The sequence below is a fragment of the Dermacentor andersoni genome, chromosome 6, assembly GCF_023375885.2.
Source record: "Dermacentor andersoni chromosome 6, qqDerAnde1_hic_scaffold, whole genome shotgun sequence".
Lineage (NCBI taxonomy): Eukaryota > Metazoa > Arthropoda > Arachnida > Ixodida > Ixodidae > Dermacentor > Dermacentor andersoni.
This window is the reverse complement of record NC_092819.1, coordinates 35,646,020-35,672,856: the sequence shown is the minus strand read 5'-3', so window position 1 is coordinate 35,672,856 and position 26,837 is coordinate 35,646,020. Positions and strand designations below refer to the sequence as shown.

Below are 26,837 nucleotides of genomic sequence, written 5' to 3'. Positions count from 1 at the left end.
TCTATAAACCAACAGTTAAATATAAGCAATCAGAACCTTTCAAAACCAACTAGAACTAAATGCTACTGGCTGAGAATGGGCCAAACCAAACTGATTGATTATTTCCACAGAAACAGCACTCAATATCATGGCATCTACCAAGTTCCTCACAAAACTACAGCTGAGTATCAAGCTAAGTGGTTTCACAAGGACAAACGGGACAAGTAACAAAACATCAGCAGACAGGACAAGTGCTGTTCTTCACGTAATGATTACTTGACCTGTCCTTTTATTACTTCTGTATTGCATTTTCTTTCTCTTTTTTTTATCAAACATGGCTTCACAACACATGGGTACCATATTTTCCGGTGTGCAAGTTGTGGCTTTCTACAGAAATTTTCGCGGGTACTCCTTATGCAGTGGCGTGACATACTTGCATAAAATCATGCATGCAGGCGTGACGAATATGTGCTTTCTTTGCATTTTTTTTTTTGCTAGTACGAGAAATCATGCATGGCAGACAGCATTAGGAAACAAATTTGATCATGTAGTAACAGTGGAGCGATCGTTCAAACAGATGTCAGCTTTTATGACTCGCCATGAAGGCAGCATGGCAACACCAGAGATGGCCGTCAACATGGTCTCTGTGATATAGGTGCTTCCGTGATTGGAGATCATGCTATATATATATAGTTCACTGTTTTAATTTAGTTTTTCCTAAATAAAATGCTAAACCCATAGAACTGACTCCATAAATAACTAAACGGTGCTAAAAATTTTTACTGTTACATTGCGCTGCCCGAGATATACCCATTACAGAAAGCACCACTTGGTTATCATCATCATCATCAGGTGCCGGGCGCGAAATTGCAGTGCTTCCAGCTTCCAATCCCCATTTCAAATTTTTTATGAGTGTGCGTGCAATGCTGCCAGCCGAAGTGGCTCAAGTTTTTGACAGTGCGTCGAAGCACGATGCCATCGATGGCTTCGAGGGAAGTGCAATAAGTATTGGTTTACTATATCTAAGAGGAATGTTGGTTGAAGATATCTTTCTCCTAGAATTGGAAGCTCATAAAAATAGTGTTTATGGGAGTTTGGTGCCCTGAAATGGGCAAATTTGGCATTTTGCGATGAGTGTACATGCATGCATAGTTTCATTGTGCCAACCGAGTTAAAATAGGTGCCGTTTAATACCAGTGAAACTTGCATACCATTTCTTTTCTTTTCCAAAACAAGTCCTCTATTAGCTTACCTGCTATGCGCCACATCACGACATATCTACTGCGATACCTACTGACTGAATGGAATCACTGCAGCGTGTCTTTAAGAAGCAGCATGAAGATACCAATATAAAACTTGCCTCCAGGAGGTCTCGGACATTCCAAGTCACACCCGCCATGTTGTAATGTACTTCGTTACGAAGCACAGGTGTTGGTTCAGTGTGTACCATCACTTCTTGAATGACAAAGCCCATTCCACGAAAGCCAGGATGGCGGTCGCTGTCTCGCCATTCAGTGTCAAGGAATATCTTGTTGACTCGATCGATCAGGGTTATCTGCACGTGGCATAATATGTGCAGGGTTTACCAGAATGCAAAGTCACAGCCATTATACAAGCAAAAATTATGAGGCAAGAGACAGCCATTCAGCAGCTAAAAATTAATTTCACTTCGCAGCTTGGTAGGCATGTTCGACACCATTGCGCAAACAACAGTTTCATTGCTATCTTTTTTAAACAATTCAAGGGGGGAAAACTTAAGGTGATAACCGAACAAGCCAAAATTCTGACTTGAACAATCAGCATATTGACCATTTGACAGTGTGAGAGTCTAGCAAGTAGGAGAAGCAAGTTCTACACGTTTCCTTTTACTTTCATGACTTCCACAAAAGCTGTCGGAAAAAAAATTATCCTCGAACTTATTCCACAAATGACTATTACTAAACTATAGCTCACGAATGTCTTGGTATGAAAAGTGATTACCTACCATAGCTGCCAAAATTTGAACACCCCTCGATAAAGAGCAAAATGCCAGACAGGGTCATCTAGCAAAACTTAAGCACATTTTCAAGATGCCGCTGAAATCTTTAAGGGACTGACAACTGCCTATGAGATGTTGTCATGAGATGTTAGCAGAAATGAAAAGAGCATGATTTATAGTGATGGAAATGAGCATTCTGTTTGCAAGTTATGTAGGAATTGAAAAAGGTAAGTAGCATGAACTGGCAGCGAGACCTTGGTTGATGGAGTCAATAAAGTTACTGTACATAAGTCAGCTGTTATTAAGTGCCGTATGCTTGTTGTATAAAATTGCAATCTGTAGATTGCCTAGGCATTTGCACTTTATTGAATGTGTATAACAAACGAAAAGAAAGTTCACATTATTGAGCTATGCTGCGTTCTCAGCAACACGTGAAGCGGCAGAGTCGTGACGTCCCTCATTGCATGACAGCGCACATGAGTGCGTTTGCACGCACGTGAGTTTGCAAGTGAGGGCCCAGAGCTCTATTTCTCGATGAGATTTCAACTGCCAACGACTAATACTGCTGTGAATGGGCGTCACCGCTGCAATAATATCACTACTGGCATATTCTGCTACCTTGCTTGCCTTAGCTAAAAAACAAATGGGCCTGGTGCATGCACCCTACAAAAGCATGGCTTTCAAGATTGGTTTGTGTTACTTGGAGGCAGCCATTGCTGAGGCGCAGATCTGGACACCGCCTATTATTGTAGAAATAATTCAACACTTTAGAAAACACCAACCACAGGAGCGTCGGCTTGATAAAAAAAAAAAAAAGTATTACATTCATAGAGGTAGGACCGCACTTCCCGTCTGCTTCAAACCAATGCTGCCGTATCATCCTTATCGCGCTCACCTATCACTGTTTGCAGCATGTTTCCTGAGAATGATTACAAACTCAATGCAGATAACAAAATTCTCAAGTTCCTTCCGTGAAAAATGGATGAAATTTTCCAATTTATCGTTTACATTGCAACATTTTTCCATGTAATATTGTTCTTCCAAAATAACAGTTGTATGGTTTGTCTCCTGTATTCAATGGAACCACTGAGTAAGACATCGGCAGATAATTTCTCTCAAAGCACAGTATACTTCCGTTAATTCGACTACATTTAAGTCGATTTTGTAAATTGCGAAACAAATTGTCTCCATGGTGCCCTCGGATACGAAACCAAAATCTCCTTCGCTATGTTTGTATGCTTTGCCATACGTAAAACAAGTATGCATTGCGGCGAAGCTGACGTTAAGAAACAGGGCGCCATTGTGCAACACTATTGTGCAGACCCTTGCCAACATTCTTGCTAAAAATCGGGTGTGCATTAGATTTCTAATTTGTTTAGGAGCTTTAATATCATTTCTATGTTATTTTCTACTTTGGACACAGTGTAAGTGGGTGCGCATTTGATTTGGGGCTGTGTTAGAATTGAGCAAATACTGCCAATGAATCAGCGGTGTGTTCTAGAGTTTTTTTCTGCATCTTGTTTAATTCGACCTGGCAGATAATTCGATAAATTTTGTCGGTCCCCTCAGGGTCGCATAAACGTCTCCAAAATATTCTTTGCACTCTTGACAGCAAAACATATGCGAATTACAGAATGATATGCACGAGTGTCCACAGCCTATAGCTATTGGTGGAATGAGTTGATGTGCATGACTCGTCACTGGGGAACAAAGAAAAACAAAGTGTGCGGCGTAGGAGCAGGATTCGTCCTTGGCAATACTGGCACAAACCGGCAGGAAAGGTGCCACTTGGGCCTCTAGTTTAAAGGGTTAACGACTGAAAAAAATTCAGGGATGCTCACCAAGAAATTAATGGTGCTCTTGAGGTTACGGCCCCCCATGTTTTCATAGAAACGGTGGTCAGCCACAAGTAGAAGAGAACAGCGGGTCTGCACAGGCTCCCAGTGGTAGGGTTCCATAGCCTGTCGCTTTTGGACATGAGACGTGATGCTGCTTCCATCATTCCAGTGGCTCAAGTTTTCAGACAGGTCGCCGGTAACCTCCGTGGCATTTCCATTCTCCTTGACATAGCCACAGTACTTGGTTCTGCATTTCAGTCAAGCGAATTCATAATAAATACCCATAAACAAGGCATAACAACCTAACATAAAGTCTGGCGTGGTTTCAAGGTATCCTTGAGAGAGCCTTCACTTCTTAATGAGCTTACAATCTGCTAGAGAGTATTGAAACAAGCTTTCCTTGACCTCTTATCTCTGTTATCGGGAAAGATGATTATTTTGCGCACTCAAAACATATCGCTAGGCACTATTGAACTCGATCCTACTAGCAAATACAGTTTCAGCAATGTCAAGTTCCCTTTCTTCAGTGGTTAAAAAACAAACTAGGGTGTCACACTTCAAGTCCATATGATAAGGAGCTAAAATTGTTGATGGTGCTCAACATTCTAAAGCAGCACTTGGGCCATGAAAGACATGATATTTGACGGTTTCAGATGAACTTTTACCATCTGGGGTTCATGTGCCTAAAGCACGGCGTTTTTGCGTTTCACCCATCGGAATGCGGCAGCCACAACCAGGGATCAAACCTGTGACTTTATGCACAGCAGCAGAATGCCGTAGTTACTGGGCAGAAATACAGGGTGTTTCTGCAAACACCTTCAAAAATCTAGTTCATAGTTCTAGCTCAAAAATCTAGTTTACATCATCTGGTTCATAGTTCAATTCTAGTTCATGAGCTGGTCTACTCGAAGCAACGGACAATACTTGCAAAATAAATTGAGACGCAAAATTGACTAACTAATAAAAATTCGCTAATTATGTATTTAACTAACTACATTATGGCCCATATTGCAATTTACAAATTATAGCCGTGGAGTTCGCAAGGTGGATCCACTTGGAACGAATTTTCAAGATGACACCAGTTTCGAGATATAGATTCCCGAACTTTGCGGAGAAATGCAGTGGCGTTCCAGTTAATTTGTTAACAAAACGCCGTTTCATGCACTGAAGCACACAAGTAACTGGAACACCAATGCATTTCTCCGCAAAGTTTGGGAATTTGTATATCGAAACTGGTGTCGTCCTGAGAATTCATTCCAAGTGGATCTGCCTTGCAAAGTCCACGGCTAGAATTTGTAAATTGCAATATGGGTCATAAGCTAAAAAGTTAATTAGTGAATTCTTGTTGATTAGTCAATTTCGCATTTAAATTTTTTGTCCAAGTAGTGTCCGCCGCTTCGAGTAGACCAGCTTATAAACTATAATTGAGCTATCTGCCACAGGCAACCTTAAAAAATTTAGAAAGTGTTCGCTAAAACACCCTGTATACTGCTGCACCTGTGAAAGACTTTCCGTGAAGATTTTTTTTTTTACCCTACGTCATTATGTAATACCAGCGCTAAGGGACATGAGACAAGGATGGCACAACACAGCATTGAACTAACATTAGCCTTCAAGAAGACCTGCTCTGCTGCATATGCAAGTTATCTGTATTGCCTTGCATGTTTAAATTATATATTTCTTTATTTTCACCTTTACCTACTCTGTCTGGATACTGCTGCCAATAGTTATTTAGAAACATATCAGAATGAAGCTTCAGCTGGTAGTTCAGTACCGTGATTTGCCGCTTTCGCCTCGTGTCCCATTTCTTAGCGCATGACAGATCAACAAACCCAGTGCAATATGTTAGCCCCCAAATCATCAAAGTCTGCAAAGAATGTTGCAAATAGGTGTAAATAAAAGTGAATTCATAGAAGAAAAGAATACTCACAAAGACTGGGCTCCCTGTGTTGGATCCCAGGCGTACTTGACATCAGATGCTCGGTACACAATCATTGTGTCATTATGGTCATTAGGGATGTGCCTCCATGACGGTTCAACAACATATATGTCGTCCTTGAGACGTATTGACGCTGTCATAACACCTTCATCAATGTGCGCACTCACATTAGAGACAAGTTCCCCTGCAGAGGATGATGTAGAATACGATGAGAGAACTAGAAGTTTAAAGTAGTAGATTAACGTTTTAATTTCAAATTATACATTCTCTTAATAATAACTAACACATTGAAGACCTCATCTATCAGTACTTCTAAGGCTTGGAGTGATTGCTACAGAACGAAAAGTAGTATACGTATACAGTGCAAGTGTGTTAGGTGTTAAACGATGTTATTCCATGCGTGTTTTCATATTATGAAAGTGACCCTGCTTTATGTTCGTTGTGTAGTGAAGTGTCTCTGCTTCTGTCTGTCAAATGCTACAAGTGATTGTAGAGAGATGGGCCTCGTCAGGCATTTTGCCTTTTGTACCATTCCTAAAGTGTACTGTACAATAGTTACACTTAAATAAAACTTCTCTTCACATGTGCGCCTTACACTTTAATTGCTAGCGTTCTTCGGCATTGTGAGCAGCAAGATCATTGATTATGCGATATTCCAGAGTACAGGAGTGCAGAAAAAAATGATGGCTTACCAAACACTCTGCCTTCAAAGAACTGATTTTGGTCGACCCACACAGGCCTCTTGTTGCCAGAACCATCCACTGTGTAAGCTTTAAAGTGGGCTGACAACAAGCCTTTGGTCGGGTTCAGGATGAGCCGAAAATCCCTAATCGGCAACAAAAACGGTTATCCATCAAAGACAGAAAAGTTAGCTAATAAATGCGTTCACAACAATTCACGTACCTGCCATGGGCTCTGAAGCTTACTTCTTTGATTGTGTTGAATTTATGCTTGCTTGGCTGCGTGCCTCGCTTTGTGATGGAATGACTCAGATCGCTAACTTTTAAAGTTTCAAAATATTTGAGCTGATCGTAGATGTTTGCGGCTGCAAAAGAATGTCAAATGTCAGTATTCGGCTCAAGAAAAGTATATGTGGTCTTGAACAAAACAGAACAAAGAAAGCGGGCAAGTATCACAAGGAAAGCAAGCAGCCTCCAACTAGAGTGTGCAAAAACGAGCTTGATCCTAGGAGTCCGACACGAGTCCGATCTGTGCCTTGTCCGAGAAACTGCGGTAGATTTCTATTAATGCTACTTACCATGACTTGAGGTAACTATAATTAAGTAACATATCACAGGTAATGACTTCCATGGGGAGAGGATCATGCTTCTTGCAGTTTCGGTCGAGAAGCACGAAAGTAGACACTCCCAGGAAGTTTACATTTTCTGGAGAGAAATTACCGGAAGTTCCGTCATGCTAGTAACACATGTAGAGAGACGAAGCTGTATTGTGTGGATAAATATTCGAGTAACCTCCTTGAAGCCCTCTTCGCAACAAAGCAATGCCATCATACACTTCAGTATTTTGGTTTGTTCACTTCAGCATTTTGGTTTATTTCTTCTGTCTATTTTCACTTTATTTTTAGCAGCGACAAGTTTTAGGGGTACCAAAAGTATGTTTGCAGCAACGCGTAGATACGTTCACATCGCTATCGACAGATGGCAACACCTGACCACTTGATTTGTTGCGTGCGAGAGGGTCGTGCCTGTAGCTGTACTATGTGTGTTTACGCATTTATATGGGAGGTTTAGTAGGCGACGAATATTTTTCTAGCGAAGTTGTGACCGTTTACAGCGGCCAAATAACCGAATCAGGAAGTACTAGCACTTGCAGCAACGCTGAGAAGCTTTGGATAATGGTTCTCCAACCCGGCCAAGTTATCAGTCATTTATTACCGTTACAAAAAGAGCGACGAGAAAAAACAGCGTCGCTGCGCCGCGTGGCTGGCCTCGCCGCATTATTGCAGCACTGCAGCTGGCCAGATTTTACATGCACGCCATACTGGTGATGAATTAAATCATCATGCCCGGTTTGGTATCGGCCAGTTCTTACCTTAATTAAAGCAAAACAACAGTTGCATGGTTACTGTAGCAACTGCAACCAATGTAATGATAAAAATAAAGACGAAAAGCACACTACGCCAATAAAACATTTAGATGACATTTATTGCGTTGACCTAAATTTCTTGCAGAGGTTAGCCAATGTCCATCCTGCTGGCTTGGAAAGCCACACCTGTGCATAAAAAAAAAAAAAAATGGAAGGAAATGATTAAACGCACTGTAATAGCAGGTGAAAACTTAGCAGCCATCACAGGAAGCACAGCTTTACCAAAGAGATTCACGCCTGTATGCTCAAGAGATTCTCGACTCAAAGCTCTTTCTCCACTTCACCGAGTTAAGTACAGCACCGCCCCTCGTCTCAAGAACACACTGCGATCCTCTAGAACTGACGTGGATGATCCTGAAGTGCAGTTTCGGGGAGCTGGTACGGCTATCTACATTTTTGTGTTGCGATGAAAAGTTGAGTGGAGGAACATTCTAGAATGCAGGGGTTATTATTTCAGAACAGTTCCTTGAAGCCAATATTACCTTGTCCACAATGTGGCTGCAACACACTGAAGTAGACTCACAGGTTCAATATGATTTGGCTGACATATTAGTAGATGATGTAGTATTTATTATATTGTAATGACACAGTATATCAGCACTGTGCAGTTTTTGGTGCCCTCAAAGTAAACTGGCTACCTGTGTCTACCAGAATGCCAACTTAACATGTGATTTGGAAGGTGTGGATTTGCCTCCCAGCTGCGGCAAGTTGTCTTTTCATAGTGTATTATTACAACATTATAGATGCTACATCGCCTACTATTAAGTCAGCCAGTCATAGTTGAGCTCTGAATCTACTTCAGCGTTGTGGGCAAGTTAAGGTTGTCTGTTCATTCACTTTCCTTTCCCTTTTACTTATTACTTGAACATTTCAATGGAAAACGAACAATTTCCCCTATGCTCTCCCTGGCTTCATTGTTTGTTTTCCTCGTACAGTTGTAGCTATCTCTTCCCAATGCAACACATGGTAAATGATATGAGCCTCCTAAGGATGAAAACTCATACTTGCCTGAAGTGTTTTGGCAGGCAACACTACTACGAACTCTTCTGCAAAAGACAAACAGAAAGGAAGCCAATGATTACCACAAGCAAAACCCCCCCCGATCACATACAACACTTACGTAGAATTTGCAGCCTACAATATACATAAATGCATCAACTGTGAAGTGCAGAACACAGTATTTACCGATTCAGGATCGGCCAGCCTGAAACCATAGTACTGAATGTCACTCACTTGCTGGCCCACTTGGTCAATCGTCTTCGCAGAGAAGTCGGGCAGCTTCGGAAGTTGCACTTTCGAAAACAGGTCATTTAGGTCATGGCCTGCGTGGAAGTTAAAAAAAAGGACAAATATCTTACAAGAGCCTACAAATGCAGACATAATATGAGTGAATGGGCTACCACTGATCAATGCACAAAACCATTTATCAGAAGCAGTGTTTTCAAAGTAGCACATTAAAGACAAGAGAATAGAAAGATCATGGGTTCACGAAGTGAATGAATAAAGGAGGCCAACAGCCATAGATGCAACCAGTGTCACAGCAGCCATTTCTTAAGAAAGAGAAACAGGTTGCTGTCCAAAAGCACTGGCTACACAACTGCACAAGCACTAAGAAATGGATAACACTGATGTATTAAGAAGGTCCCCTACAAAAAAGAAACTGTCTTTTCATCCGCTCCTCTCAATTAATGTTTTGAAAATCAATTTCCCCCTTTGCTTACAATGCTACACCTACCTCATGCTTTCACTCCCGTCACCAGCTGCTAGCATTTTGTCCCCCACTTTTACATGATACCACTCACGGATTCAGAGAAGAGACGCCTTCACCTCCGCTCCCTCCCCTTCTCAATGATCCACCCCAGAGACATCTACGGCATATTACTGCATACGAGTCAAACTTACGAACCTGTTGATTACATGAACTAGGTCCTCTCGATAATATTTACGTTTTTGACCTGTTCAATGATTGGTGCATTGTTTAGCTTGCCTGTGACCTGCTTCACAGCAGCAGCAGCCTGGTCACGAGCAACAACCAGGTAATCCTGAGAGAACTTCCTGGCTTCCTTGGGATAGCAGGCCGCAGCAGCAGCAGTAGCTCCCACACTTCCATAGATCAGCTTCTTGAATATTCCTCCTAGAAAAAGAAAACACAGCCTATCAAAACAAATATATACCTCAACTGTGCTCATATTACCTCTGCTACCGAGAACAAACATAAACTTAGTTATTCTGCTTCATTCACTCTAAACTGTAATCATGGAAGTAAAAATGTGTGCATTCCAAATGAAACTTTCTGTACACAATAAGCTTTTGTATGGCAAGCGCAACATAAATCCCTGTAAGTGATGACCCCAAATGTCAGAAAAGGCAAAGCCAGGCCGGTATGTTGTAGTGTTGCCTTTTTCAACGCTAATGCCTTTCGGTGCTTTTCGCATTTGTGAATGGCCACATTCGGCGCTTCACTACAGAGTGTCACTTGTCCACTAGCAAATGCTAAACGTGCCAGAAGGCATTAGCATCTGGAAAAGGCATCACTACAAAATATCAGCCCATGCCCGCTACTAGTGTGGCAACATAGCATATACTCAAAGAACTTTGTTCCCTCAACTGTGCAATTTGTAAATCCAGCAGAGGCCCACACAAAAAGCGTAATCCAAATATTATCAATCGTCACAATCATTCTTCTGAGAATTGTTGTGCTTACCCCTGGCTCCAAGAACGATTCCTGTAAGGCCTCCCAACGATATGGCCATGGCCCTCGAAACCATATTTTCCTCCCTTGTTACATACTCATAGCTTGCTGAAATGAAAAAGTCAACATAAAGAACTTTAGTTTCAAGTTTCCCAAACGCCTTCTGCAAATGAAAGAGACAGGACTCACATTTTGAATGCTCAATGGCAGTTGTGTACAGATCCCCGACCCTTTCACTTGCAGACTGAAAGAAAAAAAAATATTTTAGAGACAATTGATTTAAATTTCTGCATGCAAATTTCACAGAAGATTCTGTGCTTACAGAAATATGTGGCTGAAAAAGACATGTTAATGTAAGCCACTGTGATTGCAATTAACATGACTGTCAACTGTGGTAACTTTAACAAAATAATTACATATGCCATGCCTTGACAGAGCTTTATGTACTGACAAAATAAAAAGCACCACAGGATAAATGCATTAACCAATGTTTCTACGGGGCTTTACCTCAACTGCACTGTAGTATGGGCTCAGGCTTGTCCTCACATAATGAACCGCATTTTCAACTTGACCAGGAGGCTCTTCTACAAGTTCGTACTCAACATTTTCCGAGGGACAGCTGTACAGCGGCAACTGCAAAAGAGGTTAAGAAAAGATTAGCAGTCATTCATGCCTTGCACATGTCAGCAAGGCCAGCTTAACCTCGACCGATAGTTCTTTCCTTTGTTACACTTACGATATTGCCTACTCCAATCAAAATCATAATAAATTGATAGAGAAAGTAGGTTCTGGGCAATCAACAAGTGGAAAACAAAAAATAATGGCACATTACAGTTAACCATACAGTACTAGGGGCTCAAGTGCATTCTTATTTAAAAGCATGAGTCGTAATGCAAATGAGGAAATGGGGTGAAGGGGTTATGTACTAAATTTATTATTTAAAGCATATGCATTCACTGGCTTCACTTTGGGTCAAGTTCCTTTTATGGCCGACACAAACATTAACCTGCCACCATGTGACTAATAAATCAGCTACCGACAGCGGTTTGGCACGCTCAACATCCACAGACTGACATTTGTTCATTCACTATGCTGTTTAGTTTCAGGTGTATTATTATTATTTTACTATGCAAAAATATGGAGCCGCCTCCGAAAGACCAAAGGGAGAGAGAGAGTTCATACGCCAGGTCAGGTACTCAAGAAGAGGAGGATAAAATGGTGCGTCCAGTGGTTTCTCCTCTATTCGCTGAACTTCCACTACCGACCTCTAATTGAAACACGCGTTTTGAAAGCCGCGTACGAATAAGATTGCGCGAACTGACTTAATTTGATGAGCTGTGAATGGTACGAGGGTGACGACAGCAGGTTAGGCATGCGGAAGGGGGAACGCCTCTGTCACCCATGTACTGGCACAGAAGCGATCAAAGCACGGTGTGTACCTCGCTGGGTTTCTTCAGCTTCTTGCCTCGGCAGCATGGCCTGCAAGCCGGCTTCTTCTCCTCGGCGGGCGCTGCCGCTTCAGCGTGAACTTTGGGCGCGACGTCCATGGTTTTATGAGGCTCGGTCGTCCATGAATCTGCGCAGTAGACGTATACGCTGTTGGCAAGTGGTAAACACAGATTTTCAAGGGCAAACGGACAATCCGGATGTTGCACATTTAGTTTAGTTTTACATGCTCATCCACCGGCTTTCTAACTCGGCAAGGTGAGCTTATAGAAGTTATTATCAACAAATTACATATATAGGAAATGAAAGACTGGTTAAAGGGAATGCAAAGAACAAACCGATGTTGCACGGCAGTTATCCGACAACTGTGCAACGATTACTTCGAAGACATAAATTATTTCGCTGGTCAAAGCGTACAGAACAAGAAATGGCTTAATGCAGCTGAGACTGGGGTGAAATAAATACAGATAAGAAGAATAAAAGTGAAAGATAGCAGTAGTTTGAAATACAACACAGCGATCACACTCACCAACAGCCCGATGCAGAAGCTGCAGGTCCGAAGCGGTCCGGAAGGAAACTGAAAATTCTCATGGTGTCGATAACGCTAGCGTACGTGGTCCCGCTTGCCAGAACCGCTTTCGGTTTGCAGCCGTCGAGTTCGTGTGAAACCGTACCTAGTAGCGGCCCCGATCGCACTACGAAAAACTTCACTTCAAACTTATAACTTGAGTCTTTATTCTTGGCGCATGGATTAGGCAACACATTCTTTTTCTGTGGTGAATTTGCCATCCCGTCCATAGGCGGAGAGATTTTATTTTTCCGGAGAGGGGCTAGGGTCCAACCAGCTTTACGAACCCGCCCCCCCCCGCCCCATTTATATATATATATATACATATAGATATATATATATATATATATATATATATATATATATATATATATATATATATATATATATATATATATATATATATATATATATATATATATATATATATAAAGTGACGGCTATAGTTAGGAGACAGTTCACTTTTACAGCCTGAGTCCTCTCGGTGGTGTAATCTTCCTTCGTATAATTATCGCATACTTGGCTATCACTAATACTGCTAAGCCTTTCCGGTGAAACTGCATTCTCTCTTTCTTCTTTTTTTTTTTCTGTGAGTGTGAGTATAAGCGTGGCTGCGCATGACTGCTGTTGATTCTGATTTCGAGCCAATCTGTCTTGCCTCATTTCGGTTACTGACTGAATTATACAATGTTCCGCAACTAGCATGCACCAAGACTTTAAAAAAGAGCTTTTGCGTTACTCGAAGAAAACCTATAGTGCATATTGTTTCCAGTACAGTCGAGTAGCCGCCAGTAATTCTCTCGTTGCTGAGATTGAATTCAATAATTGCAATTAATTATCCAACTCGAGAAGTACTGTCCTAATTTTCAAAGTGCCAATGAGGAATTTGTAGGCACCCCAAAATGACATCTAACTGCGGTGTCTTCAGGAACGTACTAATTGCCTACAATTTTTTCCGTCTGGCAAAGAAACCACACAAAGTATGAAAAAATACCACGTGAGTGCGCTTCCACCCGCATCATAAAGCAGCGCGCTCAAATAAGCTGATTGAAGGCAACTGCATTGCCTGTCGCAAACCCGAAGAGACCGCCCATCACCTTGAGAATGATATGGAAGAAGCACCAACAGCAAGTCTCGCGGCTTCGCAGCTAATCCTGTCTCTCATTTCTACGTTACACTTATTACCCGTCTCTCAAGGCCGACTGATCACATTGATAACAAAAGCGCCATGATAACGCGGTCGAAGCGCCGCTCTGACGATGCATGAAACGCGAAAAGCATTGTAATATGCATAGCAAGTTTCAAAATCCCGGCTTTTTTCGCACCGCATCGAAAGAGTGCGCGCGAAGCTATATTTTGAGCCACAAACTTGCTTCGGACCAAAGCCAAATTAAACTCACCGTTTTATTTTTCATGAAAGTGTATACGTGCTGCAAAAACAGGTTCGTGTGAAAAAATAAAAGCGAAATAAACAGACCGGGAAGCGACCAGCGTGTAGAGAAAAGGCAAAACCGATGCATTCAATAAAGTAAATATACCACTTCTAAGTGAGCCAAATTTGCAATCAGTATGTCTGCAAAAAAAAGGGGGGATTTAAATGTGCTCTCATTATCTATGAATTCGTAAGATCCGTTGAACTAGAGGACGTGTTCGAATAGGTCTCCTTCTGCAGCTCCGCAGTACTGGTCCATTATATCACATCTGCAGAGGATTTTTTGGTGACCGACGCCGTAATTCTACGGCAGACATCCGTTATCCTTGCCTTGATTTAATCTGACGTCCGTCTCGATCATGTAAGTATGATCTTTAACATAACTCCACAGAAAGGAATCGAGTAGAGAGAGGTCAGGTGACCTAGCAGGCCAATTTACAGGCCCGTCCCTTCCAATCTATTGCGCGTGAAATGTCGCATTCAGCCAGTTTCGTGCTGCTGGTGTGTGCTAGCGCCCCATCGTGCTGATACCACTGAAGTGGAAGACGTGACAGCGGGACTTCGCTGAGAAACTCATGCACCACTCCTTCAAGGATTTCGTGCACGTAACGCTGTCCAGTCACTGTGTGATCGAAGAACCTGGGAGGAATTATAGCACCGGCGTAAATTCTGAACCACACATTGAGCGACCACTGGTACTGGTGATTGGTGTCCACCAATAGTGTGCATTATGCAAATTTAGCTAGGCGTTTCTGCGAAAATTGGCTTCAACTGTGCACATGATGTTGCTCAAAAAGTCTGGTGACTCATCGGCTTTTGTGAGGACCCAATTCGAGAAATCTATAGACGATTCTACAGGTACCTATCTTCTAGGAACTGTGCTGCAGTGGTTAAGGTGGTACGGGTGAAAGGCCGTCATTTAGAATCCTCCGAACTGATGACTTGGAAATTGCTACCTGGGCGGTCACGTCCCGCACGCTAGCATGAGGGTTTGAGGCCATAAATGCTAGAACATCCGTGCGTAGGCTAGAAATGCCAGAACATCCGCCGCTGTTTCTGGAAGCTGCTAGTTTCTCAGGTTTTCATAATTTCGGATGATAGTCGATGCGTTTGGTCTACCGCCACACTTCCATGACTGATATATATATTTGCGGCCTTCCTCTTGTTGCCATTTACAGATCCCAAGTCACGGATCATGTTTACTTCCTGCTCATTAGAGAAAGACATGCGACTGGGACGAAACAAAACGCACCTTTAAATCTTTGCACTGACGTTGTCAAACAAATGGCTGTTGTGGTGACATATATAGGTTTTGTAGCAAAAAAAAAAAAAAAAAGAAAGAAGCATACCGCAATTAGATGTCCCTTGGCTGTGCCTTCAAATGCCTCATTGACACTTTGATAATTAGGATAGTACGTCTCGAGTTAGATAATTAAATACAATTACCTAATTCAATCTCAGTAATGAAAAAGTTCCGGCAGCTACTCCACTGTACTGTAAACAATATGTACTATGTTTTCTTCGAGTAACGCATTGCTTTATCTTGTTAATCTTGGTGCATGATAGTTAATTGGGACTGCCTGTATATATTTATAACCTCTGCATGCAAGTGACGATGTTTCCATTCTTAATAAATGTTGTAAATTATTAGAAGTGTTCTTAATGAGTCGTTAGCTTTGCATACTGGAAAGAGAAGCGATACTGAGACATATATCATTCACGTGCATTTCACACGCCACTGATAAAAGACTCTATCGAAGGGGTCACTGAATTCTATAGTTTTTTTTTTTTTTATAGTCAAGAAAGCACGCAAAGCAATTTGAAACATGGTGAACAAACAGCAACATATTCATTCTCTAGGCATAGACTATCCGTACCTTGAGCAATAAGTTTTAATTGACTACCTCCATCTCTTTCAAAAATATAATAAACTTTGTACTGTGTGTATATTTAAATATATTGTGTATTTGCATGGTGTTTACAGTGGAAATTTAAAACAATGTTGAAGTGAGAAACTACGGATAAGGCAGCCGCCGCTAGTGCTTCTAATGCGCATGTCCTCTTATTTTCAGAATTCGCAGAAATAAAGCGACAGTATTAATTAGAAGGCGTGCACGTCCGCGCCAATAATGATGCAGTAAGCTATTAGCCCTAATAAAATTTCAACTGAAAAGGTCGAGGAAAGTCAAACGAAACCTCAAATGATGTGGGTGACAAAGCTCTGGTAGTGGCACTTTAGGTGTTTGTGTGTGTGTGGGGGGGGGGGGGGGGGGGTCTAATATATTGTATAAATTGTATAAATGTATGGATTAAACAATGACTCATGGAACAGACGAGGACAACGGCTATTCCATGTGCCCTTGTGTAACTTATTCGCGTTTAGTTTTCCAGTCAACATGTCAGACCTGCTAAGGTTACAATTATGGATCCGGGACCTCAAAGGGATGATACGTAATGCTATCGCATTTCTCTCGCATTAACCGCTAAATCACCACTGAATCTTTCTTCTTGTGATCCACAGTGGTGCAGGCGAATCGAGTGGACCTGGAGCAAATAACCTCTGAAAGAAAGAACAGAGAGAGAGAAGGGAAGAAGGAAAGGCAGGAAGGTTATACAGGCTGAGTCCAGTTTGCTACCCTACACGTGGGGAGGGGAATGGAGAGAGGAAGAAAGTTCATACACCAAATGCGGCGTTAGAGAAAGAAATACTAAGAGGTGCAACGAAGAAGGGAAGCGAAAATGGGTGGAGAAGAAGTGTGAAGAGGAGGAACACAGAAACGCTGCACTGTGTGTGTAATTAAGCAGCCACCGAAGCCCGCCCGCATGCTATTCACCCACGCCGCTTGCACGGACGACACCGGCTGTATGCAGCCTCTTCAAGGGATAGTTCAATCATTTGGTCAAATACTCTGATGATAGGAAAACAAAAAATGAAGCGCTCATATCTGTTTGAAAAGTTTTTCTTCGCCTATTTAAACATACAGGGGGATCATATTCAAGTTTTACGGAGGTCTTAAAAATCACCTGTTGCTGATATCATTTTAGTCTTTGAACTGGATTCAGAGAGGTGGACATTACTTGCACTCGAAACGCATGTCCAAATCGAAACGCATATGAAACTAATTAATAAAATTTCCCTAATTACATTTCTAATTACTTTAGGCACACGTGGAAATTTAGGAATTGTAGCCGGTGAGTTTTGAAGGTGTATTTATTGGAATGGATTTCCAGAATGACACCAGTTTGTAGATATGTGCCATCAAATACGCCTTAAAAATTCACGGTTGTTCCACTTACTTTTATTTCTCTTTCTTTTTTTAACGAAACTAGTCTCATTTTGATGGGGGCTATAGATGCAAAAACGCCCGGGTACCGTGCATTGGGTGCACCCTAAAAATCCCCAGGTGTTCAAAATTAATCCGGAGTCCCCCACTACGGCATGCCTCATAATCAGATCGTGGTTTTGGTACGCGAAACCGCGGAATTTAATTTTCTTTTAACGAAACACGCTTAACGTAACTGGAACGCCCATGTACTTCGCGCCACACTTCGGGAAATCATATCGCGAAACTGGTGTCATCATGGAAATTCATTTCAAGTGGATGCATCTTGCAAATTCACCTGCTACAACTCGTAATTTGCTATATGGTCCGCAAAATATTTTATTAAGACGATAATTAGTGAAGCTTTTGTTAATTAGTTGTATATGTGTTTCGATTACTCGTGCTCGTGATGTCCGTGCTCGAAAATTACAGCTCAAGGACAAGACTAATGCTATCTACCACAGGCGATTGTTAAAAAAGAAATTCGGCAATACTTAAAGGGGATCACCCCTTACGTTTCCTGCTGCGTTCCCCGCGCTGTTTCGTGTACCAACTAGTCCAACAACTTACCCTCTTTAAGTTTCTTCTTTCTTTCGTCTCTTCGGAAACGAAAACAGGTCTCACGCCATTCGCTTATAAATCCGAGGAGCACAATGATACATGGGCGCCAATATATAACTTTATTGAGCGAATATATCCTTTGAGATGCCTTCGACTATAGGGAAACAATGAAATGTATATCCGTAAGACCTAAATTCAGATACTGGGAAAGCCCTCTTTCGCAATATTAGAATTTAGCCCTTATATACAAAGGCCTTACACCATTAGGCCTCTCAAATGATCGCTCTCCTCATTCTCCCATTGCAATCAATCTTCTTTACAATACACTATTGTATGAGGTGAAGCAAACTAATAGGCGATGGGCGTAGCAAGAGCGCGAACTTCAGGACTAGGACACATACAACTGTGCAGTTCTGTCGAATATCGGCACAATTCGGCCTGTAAGAAGTCTGGTCGAAAGTATACTTCTATACAGTCTTCCTTATACTACAACTTGCTAAAGAAGGAGACAGACTCCATAGAAACCTTTCTGCGGGGAGCTCATAGAACATCCCTACAGCTCCCTCAAACGGCCTCAACGGAACTCCTTATGGTCCTTGGGGTCTCGAATACCTTTGACGAACTGTGCAAAAGCTTAGGCTCACCCATTCAACAACGGGACGAGAGATCCTACGCAGACTGGGTTTCAGAGAGTGCGCGGAACTTCAGAATAGGCAGGCGGACCTTACAACCGCCCAGAGGGACAAAATCACCGTTGCTCCGATCCCAAAAAGGACGGACCCCATCTTAAACCCGGGACGCAGTGAAGCTAAGGCAAACATTACAAGAAAATATACGAGGGCACGAGTTAACACATACTACACTGACTCCACAGTACACGCACACCATGGTTTACAACCGCAGTTATATAGATGACATTTACAGAGAAGTGACGAGCACCACAGCGCGGGCCTCCAACATCTGCGAGGCCCGGGATACTGCCATTGCTACGGCTATTGCAGCGCACCCAAACACGAATGAGGAAGCCCCCATCCTGACGGACTCCATGCACGCGTGAAGAAACTACCGGAACGGTAGGATCTGCATGGAAACCGCCGAGATAACAAATAAAGAACGAGGACCTTGGCGCAATCAAACTCATCTGGGCACAAAGTGATACTGGCATCGGTGGAGGTGTATTCGCCCACACGGTGACCACTTCGCACGCAACAAACCAGTGCCGCTCCAACAGTGAGGCGCGCATTGACTCCGAACCAGTGGACTGGAGCCGATCAGCAATCCTGGAGTACATGGCTGGAGGGCTCGAATTAAATTCACCCCGCGTCATCGGAAAGTAAGCAGAGCGGAACAAGGCACTTGGAGGAGGTTGCTAACTAAAACTTACTCACACCTACATCTTCTACACGAAATAGATAAAGAGATCTACCCAGATGAGTGCCCGTGGTGCGGGAATGATCCCACGCGGGACCACATCACGTGGGAATGCGCCAAGGTTTCCTCAAGACAACCCTCGCGAAACCACAACGCGAGTGGGATAGAAGGCCTTGCTCTCCCGCTCGGAGGCAACTGAGAAGGCTGCCACACTCCAAGGAAGCCGCAGAGCTCAAGCCGGAGCCCTCGAATAGTGAACACCGTTCGTCCTATTTTCTACTGCAAGAAATGTTTTGAAGCACGCACTCGGTTTGCACGGCAAATGACCCGGCGTGATGCTGTTAAGGCAACAAAGTGGCGACGTGTGCGTTCTCTGGCGGGGGCTTGGAGATGACAGATTTCGCCACGCTCAGGGCGCGTATGCGCACCTATAGCCAAAGCCACCTAGAACAAGTCGCTGACGTATAGCTCCCGCTGGCGCCATGAGGACGGTAGTCATTACTGCTTTTCCGCTGTGCTTGAATGCGAGGCAACATTGAGCAGAATATAGGGGCCAGATGCATTATCGCGTAGTTTGTCAGCGAATTGTAGGTGTATCTTGGTGCACGTCCCTCGTCAACCTTGCTCCACTCCACTTGTGTGTGTGTGTGTGTGCAAAAATAATTGCAAATTACTGTTGAAGTAAGCGAAGCTGATACTTTTTTGCAGCATGTGTGCTTGTCCCTGGGTTCTTTTATTGATTAATGCGTAAAAATGAGGAGTGTCAAAATGGGGACAAAAAATTTGTGTGCTGTCCGTATAGCGTCACTGACGGCGATCTGCTGCACTTCGCACCTCGAAGAGACAAGACGCGTAAGCCTCTAAACAAGAGATTGGAACGTGGTGGACGCGGTTTAAATCATGAATGCGGGGCTTTGAAGAGGTGCGACGTAATGCTAACGCATTTCTCTCCCGTTCACCGCTAAATCGCCACAGATTCTTTTTTAATTTCTATGCAAGAGTAGTTAAAACGTCGTTTCGTGCGGCTACTGCACGGCTGCAATTTGTAGTCAAGTGCAGGCATGATAACATCTTTCTTTATGATGATAGCAAGACGCTCGACCGCGTCGATTTCGTGGCAAGCGCGTGTCACGCACGCCAGCCGCGACATTTCTTCAAACGCCATGGGCCGGTATTGTCACTAGGTAAACATTGGCCCAGGTACCGAAGGTGTGCTATGCCACAGAGTTTCAAAAGCCGTAGCCGTCACGAAGCAGGGAACTGACGCCCTCATGCTTTTTTTTTTTTTTTTAATTGATGATGTACGCGACGCCACTCTTGCGATAAGCACCTCGATCAAAGCGCTAGCTTTCACGAGGTGAAGAGTGGTAAGTAGGTGTTCCAGCCACAGCTTACATTGCCTGCTTGACACAGGACAACCTAGTTCCGATGATTTTGCTTTGTATGGAGCACCGAAATACAACCACATGCAAATATTAATTGTGACACGCGTTTATCTATATAACGATAATTACATTATTTTAGTGAAAGACCACACACCAAGTGCACGAAAAGCGAGCAAATTTATTTAAAAACAGAAAAAAAGGGGGAAACAGCACGCAACAATAACACGTGACGGTGTGGGTTAAGTGTAACAAAAAGAGCAAGGCACAGAGCGAGGTCAGCTCAGTCAACCTCCTCCATGCGAGATGCGTCTTCGTCGTCGCCTTCCAGCGGCGGCATCTCCTCCACCACGGGTCCCGACGACGTGATGTCCCCGGCACCAGCTACTTCATCCTCGTCGATGCCCAGGCCGAGCTTGATCATGCGATATATGCGGCCTGCGTGCAGCTGAGGGTCTTCCAGTGTAAAGCCCGAGCAGAGCAACGCAGTTTCGAAGAGCAGCACGATGAGGTCCTTGACCGTCTTGTCGTTGCGGTCGGCGTCCGCCTTCTGTCGGAGGTTCTCGATGACTGGGTGGTCGGGGTTCAACTCGAGGTGCTTCTTGGCCGCCATGTAACCCACGGTGCCGGAGTCACGCAGCGCCTGAGCCTTCATGATCCTCTCCATGTTAGCGGTCCAGCCGTACTGAGACGTCACGATGCAGCAGGGAGACTTGACTAACCGGTTGGACACGATCACTTTTTCGACTTTCTTGTCCAGGATGTCTTTCATGACATTGCACAAGTTCTCGAACTTCGCCTTGTTCTCTTCCTGGCGCTTCTTCTCGGCTTCGTCCTCGGGTAGCTCGAGGCCTTCTTTGGTGACGGAGACCAGAGTCTTGCCGTCGTACTCCTTCAGCTGCTGGACGCAGTACTCGTCGATGGGCTCGATCATGTAGATGACCTCGAGGCCACGCTCGCGTACGCGCTCGACGAAGGCAGAGTTTATGACCTGGTCCTTGGACTCGCCCGTGATGAAGTAGATGTGCTTCTGGTTCTCCTTCATGCGCGATGTGTAATCCCTCAGGGAGCACATCTCGTCGCCAGAAGCGGACGTGTAGTAGCGCAGGAACTCGGCAAGCTTCTTGCTGTTCTGAGAGTCCTCGTGTACGCCCAGCTGAAAGAAAAAAAAAAAAGAAGCTCAGTGCCCTTTCGTTCTGAAGAAGGATGACCAGCGAAGCTGTATCTAGGCCCCTTAATGGCGAACTGCAGCTCCGCCGCGGGTCGGCCTGGCATCGCACTATCTCCGGGATCGGCCCACGTATGGGGAGTTTTCTGCTTATTACGCCAACAACGACACGAAAATGTCCTTAGTCGTTAGAGGTATACATATAGCTTCGCTTTAAAATCGCGAGGGTTCAACACATGTAGTCAAGTAACTGTCGTGCCTATTGTACGAGACATGAACGGTGTACAACGCAAGCGAAGACATCAATGGGGATTTTTTGAAGTCGACCTGTTATACGCTAGGTTCTGGAGGTTTGTGTGCGTATGCAAGAAAGATGGCGGCCGTCCCAGTGCTAGAAGAGTTAACATAAAGCAAAAGTGTATCGCCGGGTATGCCCCAGCTACGTTTATGCATGGGAAGTGTGAAAACGTATTGTGATAAATATCGTAATAAAAACCGCAAGACTGGAATGACAGAATGGATTGCGGTTTGACGTCACTGGTTCTATATATGGGTAAGCGACGCAACCTTACCTCTGTTCCCTTTCACCCGTGCAATGGGGAGGCCGCGTGGGGCGAGGACTGCAGAAGAACAGCGCGCCTACGAAGAAACACCGTTGTGAACAGAATGTGCGCGGCGACGGCGGGCGGCGCGTAATACGGACGAAGATCGTACCGCAAACCCCAAGCGTAGGCTCCTTCGGTTAGATTACCTCTACCGACACCACTCCCATCGTTATTGTGGGTGATTTTAACATACGTGTATCGGCCAGACGTAAAGCGGTCAGTGGCGTTTCTCCTGTAGAGGTTCGGCAGTCAATGTCCAAACATGCGGGTCCACACGTCGCGTCATCGATCGTGTATAGACCTCACAGTGGCGAAGGGCCGATCTGGTGTCGCCACAAGAGCTACTGGCCGTATATAATGGCGATCCTAAAGCGATGGTCACCGTGGTGACCAAATCCAACAAAAGCGAACAAAATGTTAAAAATAAATAGCATGGAGTATGCAATTAGAAATATAATGAAACGAAGGTGCATTGTGGTATGGGTGCTATTGTCAATGAACACATCGATTGCGATTGCATCACATATGCAGCTGCGCTGGTCACCCACCTCCACAGAGTGGAATGGCTCCGAGTTTTCAAATGGATGTTAAGTGGAGGCCTACGATGACTAATAGGCAAGTACGAGCGGAATAAGCGTGCAGAGACGAAAGGCCCTGACGCATCCGAGTCAAGCCCAGTTTTTCTATAAGCACCACCACGCATATCGAGCCTCGGGAGAAGCCCAACATCGGCGGTTGTGCGCGGAGTCTTATGTGCAGGAAGGTTACGCGATTTCAGGGGGAAAGAATAAGGCGAGTGCCTACCTTCACGTTCTTGCCGAACTGCTCGTAGAACTTCGTGTACATGTCCCGGTCCTCGGCGATGCTGTCGAAGACCTCGATGCACTTCTTGACGAGATGCTTCCTGATCACCTTGAGGATTTTGTTCTGCTGGAGCATTTCACGCGAAATGTTGAGCGGCAAGTCCTCGGAGTCGACGACACCCTTGATGAAGTTGAGGTAGTCCGGGATGAGGTCCTGGCAGTTGTCCATGATGAACACCCTGCGCACGTACAGCTTAATGTTATTCTTCTGCTTGCGGTTCTCGAACAAGTCGAACGGCGCGCGCTTGGGCACGAAGAGCAGCACGCGGAACTCGAGCTGGCCCTCCACCGAGAAGTGCTTCACAGCCAGGTGGTCCTCCCAGTCGTTGGTCAGGGACTTGTAGAACTCTCGATACTCTTCCTGCGAGATGTCGTCGGGGTTGCGCATCCAGATCGGCTTGGTCTTGTTCAGTTCCTCGTCCTCGGAGTACTTCACCTTCCTCTTTTTCTTTTTCTTGTCCTTCTCGGACGACTCGCCGTCACCCTCGACGTCCTCAATTTTCGGCTTGCTCTCCTCATCAGGCTTCTCGTCCTCGGCCTTTTCCTCTTTCTCCTTTTCTTCCTCGCTTTCGGAGCTTTCCGTCTCGCGTTCCTTATGCACCAACAGGCGGATCGGGTAGCCGATAAACTGCGAGTGCTTTTTGACGACGTCCTTGATACGTTTTTCCTCCAGGTACTCCGCCTGGTCCTCCTTCAGGTGGATCACGATCTTGGTCCCGCGTCCGAGAGGTTCGCTGTTGTCCGTGCGAATGATGAAGGAACCGCCGGCCGACGACTCCCACGTGTACTGCTCGTCGTCGTTGTGCTTAGAGGTGACGGTCACCTTGTCCGCGACGAGGTAGGCCGAGTAGAAGCCTACGCCGAACTGCCCGATCATGCTGATGTCGGCACCCGCCTGGAGCGCCTCCATGAACGCCTTGGTGCCAGACTTGGCAATGGTACCCAGGTTGTTGATCAGGTCGGCCTTAGTCATGCCGATGCCGGTGTCGATAATCGTCAGGGTACGGTCGTCGCGGTTGGGAACAATCTTGATGAAAAGTTCCTTCTGGGCATCGAGTTTGCTCGGATCCGTGAGAGACTCGTAGCGGATCTTGTCCAGGGCATCCGAAGAGTTGGAGATCAATTCTCGTAGGAAGATCTCTTTGTTCGAGTAGAAGGTGTTTATGATCAGGCTCATCAACTGGGCGATTTCCGCCTGGAAGGCGAAGGTCTCCACCTCCCCGGAGACATCCGTGCGTGTTTCCTCAGGCATCTGCAGAGATAAACAGAGTCGATGAATGCCGACTTCGCGTCCATCACACAAATTTCGAAGCATGCGCAAATAAAAAAAAATTCGCAGTTCCGCACGAAAGGCGATCGAAGCACCGATTGCGACAGCAAATTAGTAGGTAGCTGTACGAAGTAAGAATAGTAGCTGTACCGGCCGTAGAAACTTGGTAAGCGAATGTTTGCCAACTAAATTAACATGGAATGCGTAAGCGCGACGCAATGAGGACGTAGAAAGAAAGACAGACAGTACTGTCTTTGTGCATGTGTCTGCTTCCTACGTCCTTGTTCAGTCGCGCTTACACATGCTATCATGGATTTAAACCAACTAGCCCGTTAACGTGTTTTAACTGAATTAACCAGCACGGTGTCACGCGCGCTCAGGTAACCATGAGCGCGGAAACTCACTGAAAATTCTGGATTGAGGAATCGCGGCAGCAGCAAGGCGAATTGACCTTCATGCATCTCTCGCTGCAGTGCGAACGAAACGTCGAAAGCACATCGTATATGAAGTTACCGGCACTACGCGCACTCTGGAAAGATCGCAGATAGCTTTCAAGACACATGAGGGCCGGCAACGAGTTCCTACGGCGTCCGCCATTTTTGCAACGCGTGAGGAAGCACGGCGAAGCGTTGTCAGGGGAGAGGGAAGTGAAAGATGATAGCGAATAAGGAGGATGTAGCCCAATAGACCCCACTATGCGTGACAGGTGGCAGTGCTCAGTAAAGTGAGCAGTGCTGTAGAGGGCGCTCAAAGGATGTCTATTCACAGTGGAATTTATATACTCCAGCAGGTTTCGCAGCGCAGGGAGCCAGTGACACCGCGCTCATAATGCCCCCGGGCCGCGTTCCTCGCGCGCGCGATATTGAACAGCATTCGTCGGGTCAGTGACAGTGACGCTTCACCTCGTCAACGCGGGTTACACGCAAGCGTATATGGACGTCGCGAATATGCCCAATTAACGAGCACCACGCCGTCGAAGCACAAACGGAAAGGGCGTGAACGCTATCGCTACGTTGATCTCGACGGTGCAGTGCAACGCTGGTGTGCCACAGGTAAAGCGTATGCTGCTGCACATGCAAAGGGAGGCTGCGAACAAGCGCAGCGAGCACCGCGGCTTAGTACCACAAATGACATGGGGGCGAAAGCGACGATTCTCGTAACCTTCAGGCGCCTACCTCGGGCACATGGCTTCCCCCGCGACTACAAACAATATCGGCGATTTCACAGACGGGCCACACACGCGCTTAATGAAATAAAGAAAGAAAAGCAAACTAGAAACGACTTCAAAAATGAGGAAACTCCGATAATGTGGAAGATAATTATGGCGTTAATAAAGCATTATGACACGCAGATTAGGTCACAGTGCTACACATTTAAAAAAGAGTTACTAATAGCTGCAGCTAACAAACCCGAAGGAAATATCTGCACAATAATTAAATTAGCGCAATAGGACGCAATGAAGTACCACTGTACTTACTTTGACAAGTGTGCCTCACTTGCAACCGCCGCTTGGCCCGGAAATAAGCAAGGGTGACACTACAGAAGCTAGGCTTACACTGAACCGATTAACGCCCCCGGCACAGGCTTTATAAGGACACCCGGACAATGTTCTAGGCCGCTATCTCTACTTCGCTGTAGTGTTCCGCCCTTCCGGTGCCGACACCTACGGCAGCCTACGGTTCACACACACACAAAAAAAAGAACCGCCTCCTGGTTTTATCGATGTCAAAGTCTGCGTCTTAATTTAGTTCGTGATAGCACTTTCCTGACTTTAAGACTACGAATTAAATATACGCACTTCATCTGTAAGAACTATTTACCAGAAAAAGTATTATGCAAGAACGTCTCGATTTTTCTACAAGCTTCGAGAAAATTCTCGGTGAAAAGTAGTCCCTGTTCCGGTGGAAGTCGATGTCAAGCGGTGACGGCATGCGCTTTTCCAGTTTCTTTCTTTTTTTATTTTTTTTTACCGGGGAAGTTTGTTGGATCGGGATGGAAGGAAGGATTAAACGTGTGAGTTTTCTTCCAATCCCCGAATAATTTTTCGCGCTATCATACGCCGCTTCATCTGGCTCTGATAGGAAAAGTTTCTGTTGCGTCCCGTGTTAATTTCTGCGGTGTTATTTCTTTTCTTTTTACAGCGAAGTTGTTACGGGCTACTTTCCCCAGGATCGCGTCCGTGTGTTAACACAAAAATAACATCATCAGGATTGGCTCAAGCGTCGTCGTTCTTTCACAGCTTGCTCGTTGGCGCCCCTCGGCGCTACCGCGCGAACACACTCGTGCCAGTGCCCCTGCGTGTCGTCTTAATTAATT

At 44.8% G+C, this 26,837-nt stretch overlaps 3 protein-coding genes across 4 annotated transcripts in view; all 3 read right to left on the bottom strand.

Annotated features, from left to right (window-relative positions):
* Tace (ADAM 17-like protease Tace) overlaps positions 1-7,110 on the bottom strand; it is a 33,840-nt gene extending 26,730 nt beyond the window's left edge. Inside the window, exons 1-6 of the mRNA XM_050170594.3 lie at positions 6,993-7,110; positions 6,638-6,779; positions 6,427-6,560; positions 5,726-5,918; positions 3,799-4,042; positions 1,340-1,534 (exon numbers count right to left, since the gene is read on the bottom strand). Of these exons, the coding sequence (XP_050026551.2) occupies positions 1,340-1,534; positions 3,799-4,042; positions 5,726-5,918; positions 6,427-6,560; positions 6,638-6,779; positions 6,993-7,059 (975 nt within the window). The 5' untranslated portion in view covers positions 7,060-7,110. The remainder of the gene's footprint in view (positions 1-1,339; positions 1,535-3,798; positions 4,043-5,725; positions 5,919-6,426; positions 6,561-6,637; positions 6,780-6,992) is intronic.
* A 768-nt stretch (positions 7,111-7,878) lies between these two features.
* Mic26-27 (MICOS complex subunit 26/27) lies at positions 7,879-12,614 on the bottom strand. Of its 2 annotated transcripts, none has more exons than XM_050170592.3 (9): positions 12,508-12,614; positions 11,972-12,108; positions 11,040-11,165; positions 10,722-10,776; positions 10,545-10,640; positions 9,828-9,974; positions 9,026-9,162; positions 8,849-8,886; positions 7,879-7,966 (listed from the first exon to the last, which is right to left on the bottom strand). In XM_050170592.3, the coding sequence occupies exons 2-8, from the start codon at positions 12,077-12,079 to the stop codon at positions 8,875-8,877; spliced, it is 681 nt and encodes a 226-aa protein (XP_050026549.2). In that variant the 5' UTR covers positions 12,080-12,108; positions 12,508-12,614; the 3' UTR covers positions 7,879-7,966; positions 8,849-8,874. The 2 variants fall into 2 exon arrangements, with proteins under 2 accessions (XP_050026549.2, XP_050026550.2); XM_050170593.3 differs by having other exon boundaries at positions 9,074-9,162.
* An 8,162-nt stretch (positions 12,615-20,776) lies between these two features.
* On the bottom strand, positions 20,777-26,107 carry LOC126521872 (heat shock protein HSP 90-alpha-like). The gene is made up of 3 exons (XM_050170591.3): positions 25,999-26,107; positions 23,193-24,503; positions 20,777-21,771 (listed from the first exon to the last, which is right to left on the bottom strand). Exons 2-3 carry the CDS (start codon positions 24,501-24,503, stop codon positions 20,899-20,901), a joined length of 2,184 nt encoding a protein of 727 aa, XP_050026548.2. The 5' UTR covers positions 25,999-26,107; the 3' UTR covers positions 20,777-20,898.
* Between the last annotated feature and the right edge of the window lie 730 nt (positions 26,108-26,837).

Excerpts from the sequence above, each read along its gene's own strand:
- LOC126521872 (XM_050170591.3), bottom strand. The coding sequence starts at position 24,503 with ATGCCTGAGGAAACACGCACGGATGTCTCCGGGGAGGTGGAGACCTTC. Across the intron at positions 21,772-23,192 it reads AGTTCGGCAAGAACGTGAAG|CTGGGCGTACACGAGGACTC; the intron begins GTAGGCACTCGC and ends TTTTTCTTTCAG.
- Mic26-27 (XM_050170592.3), bottom strand. The coding sequence starts at position 12,079 with ATGGACGTCGCGCCCAAAGTTCACGCTGAAGCGGCAGCGCCCGCCGAG. Across the intron at positions 10,777-11,039 it reads CATACTACAGTGCAGTTGAG|TCTGCAAGTGAAAGGGTCGG; the intron begins GTAAAGCCCCGT and ends TTTTTCTTTCAG. Across the intron at positions 9,975-10,544 it reads AATCGTTCTTGGAGCCAGGG|GAGGAATATTCAAGAAGCTG; the intron begins GTAAGCACAACA and ends TTCTTTTTCTAG.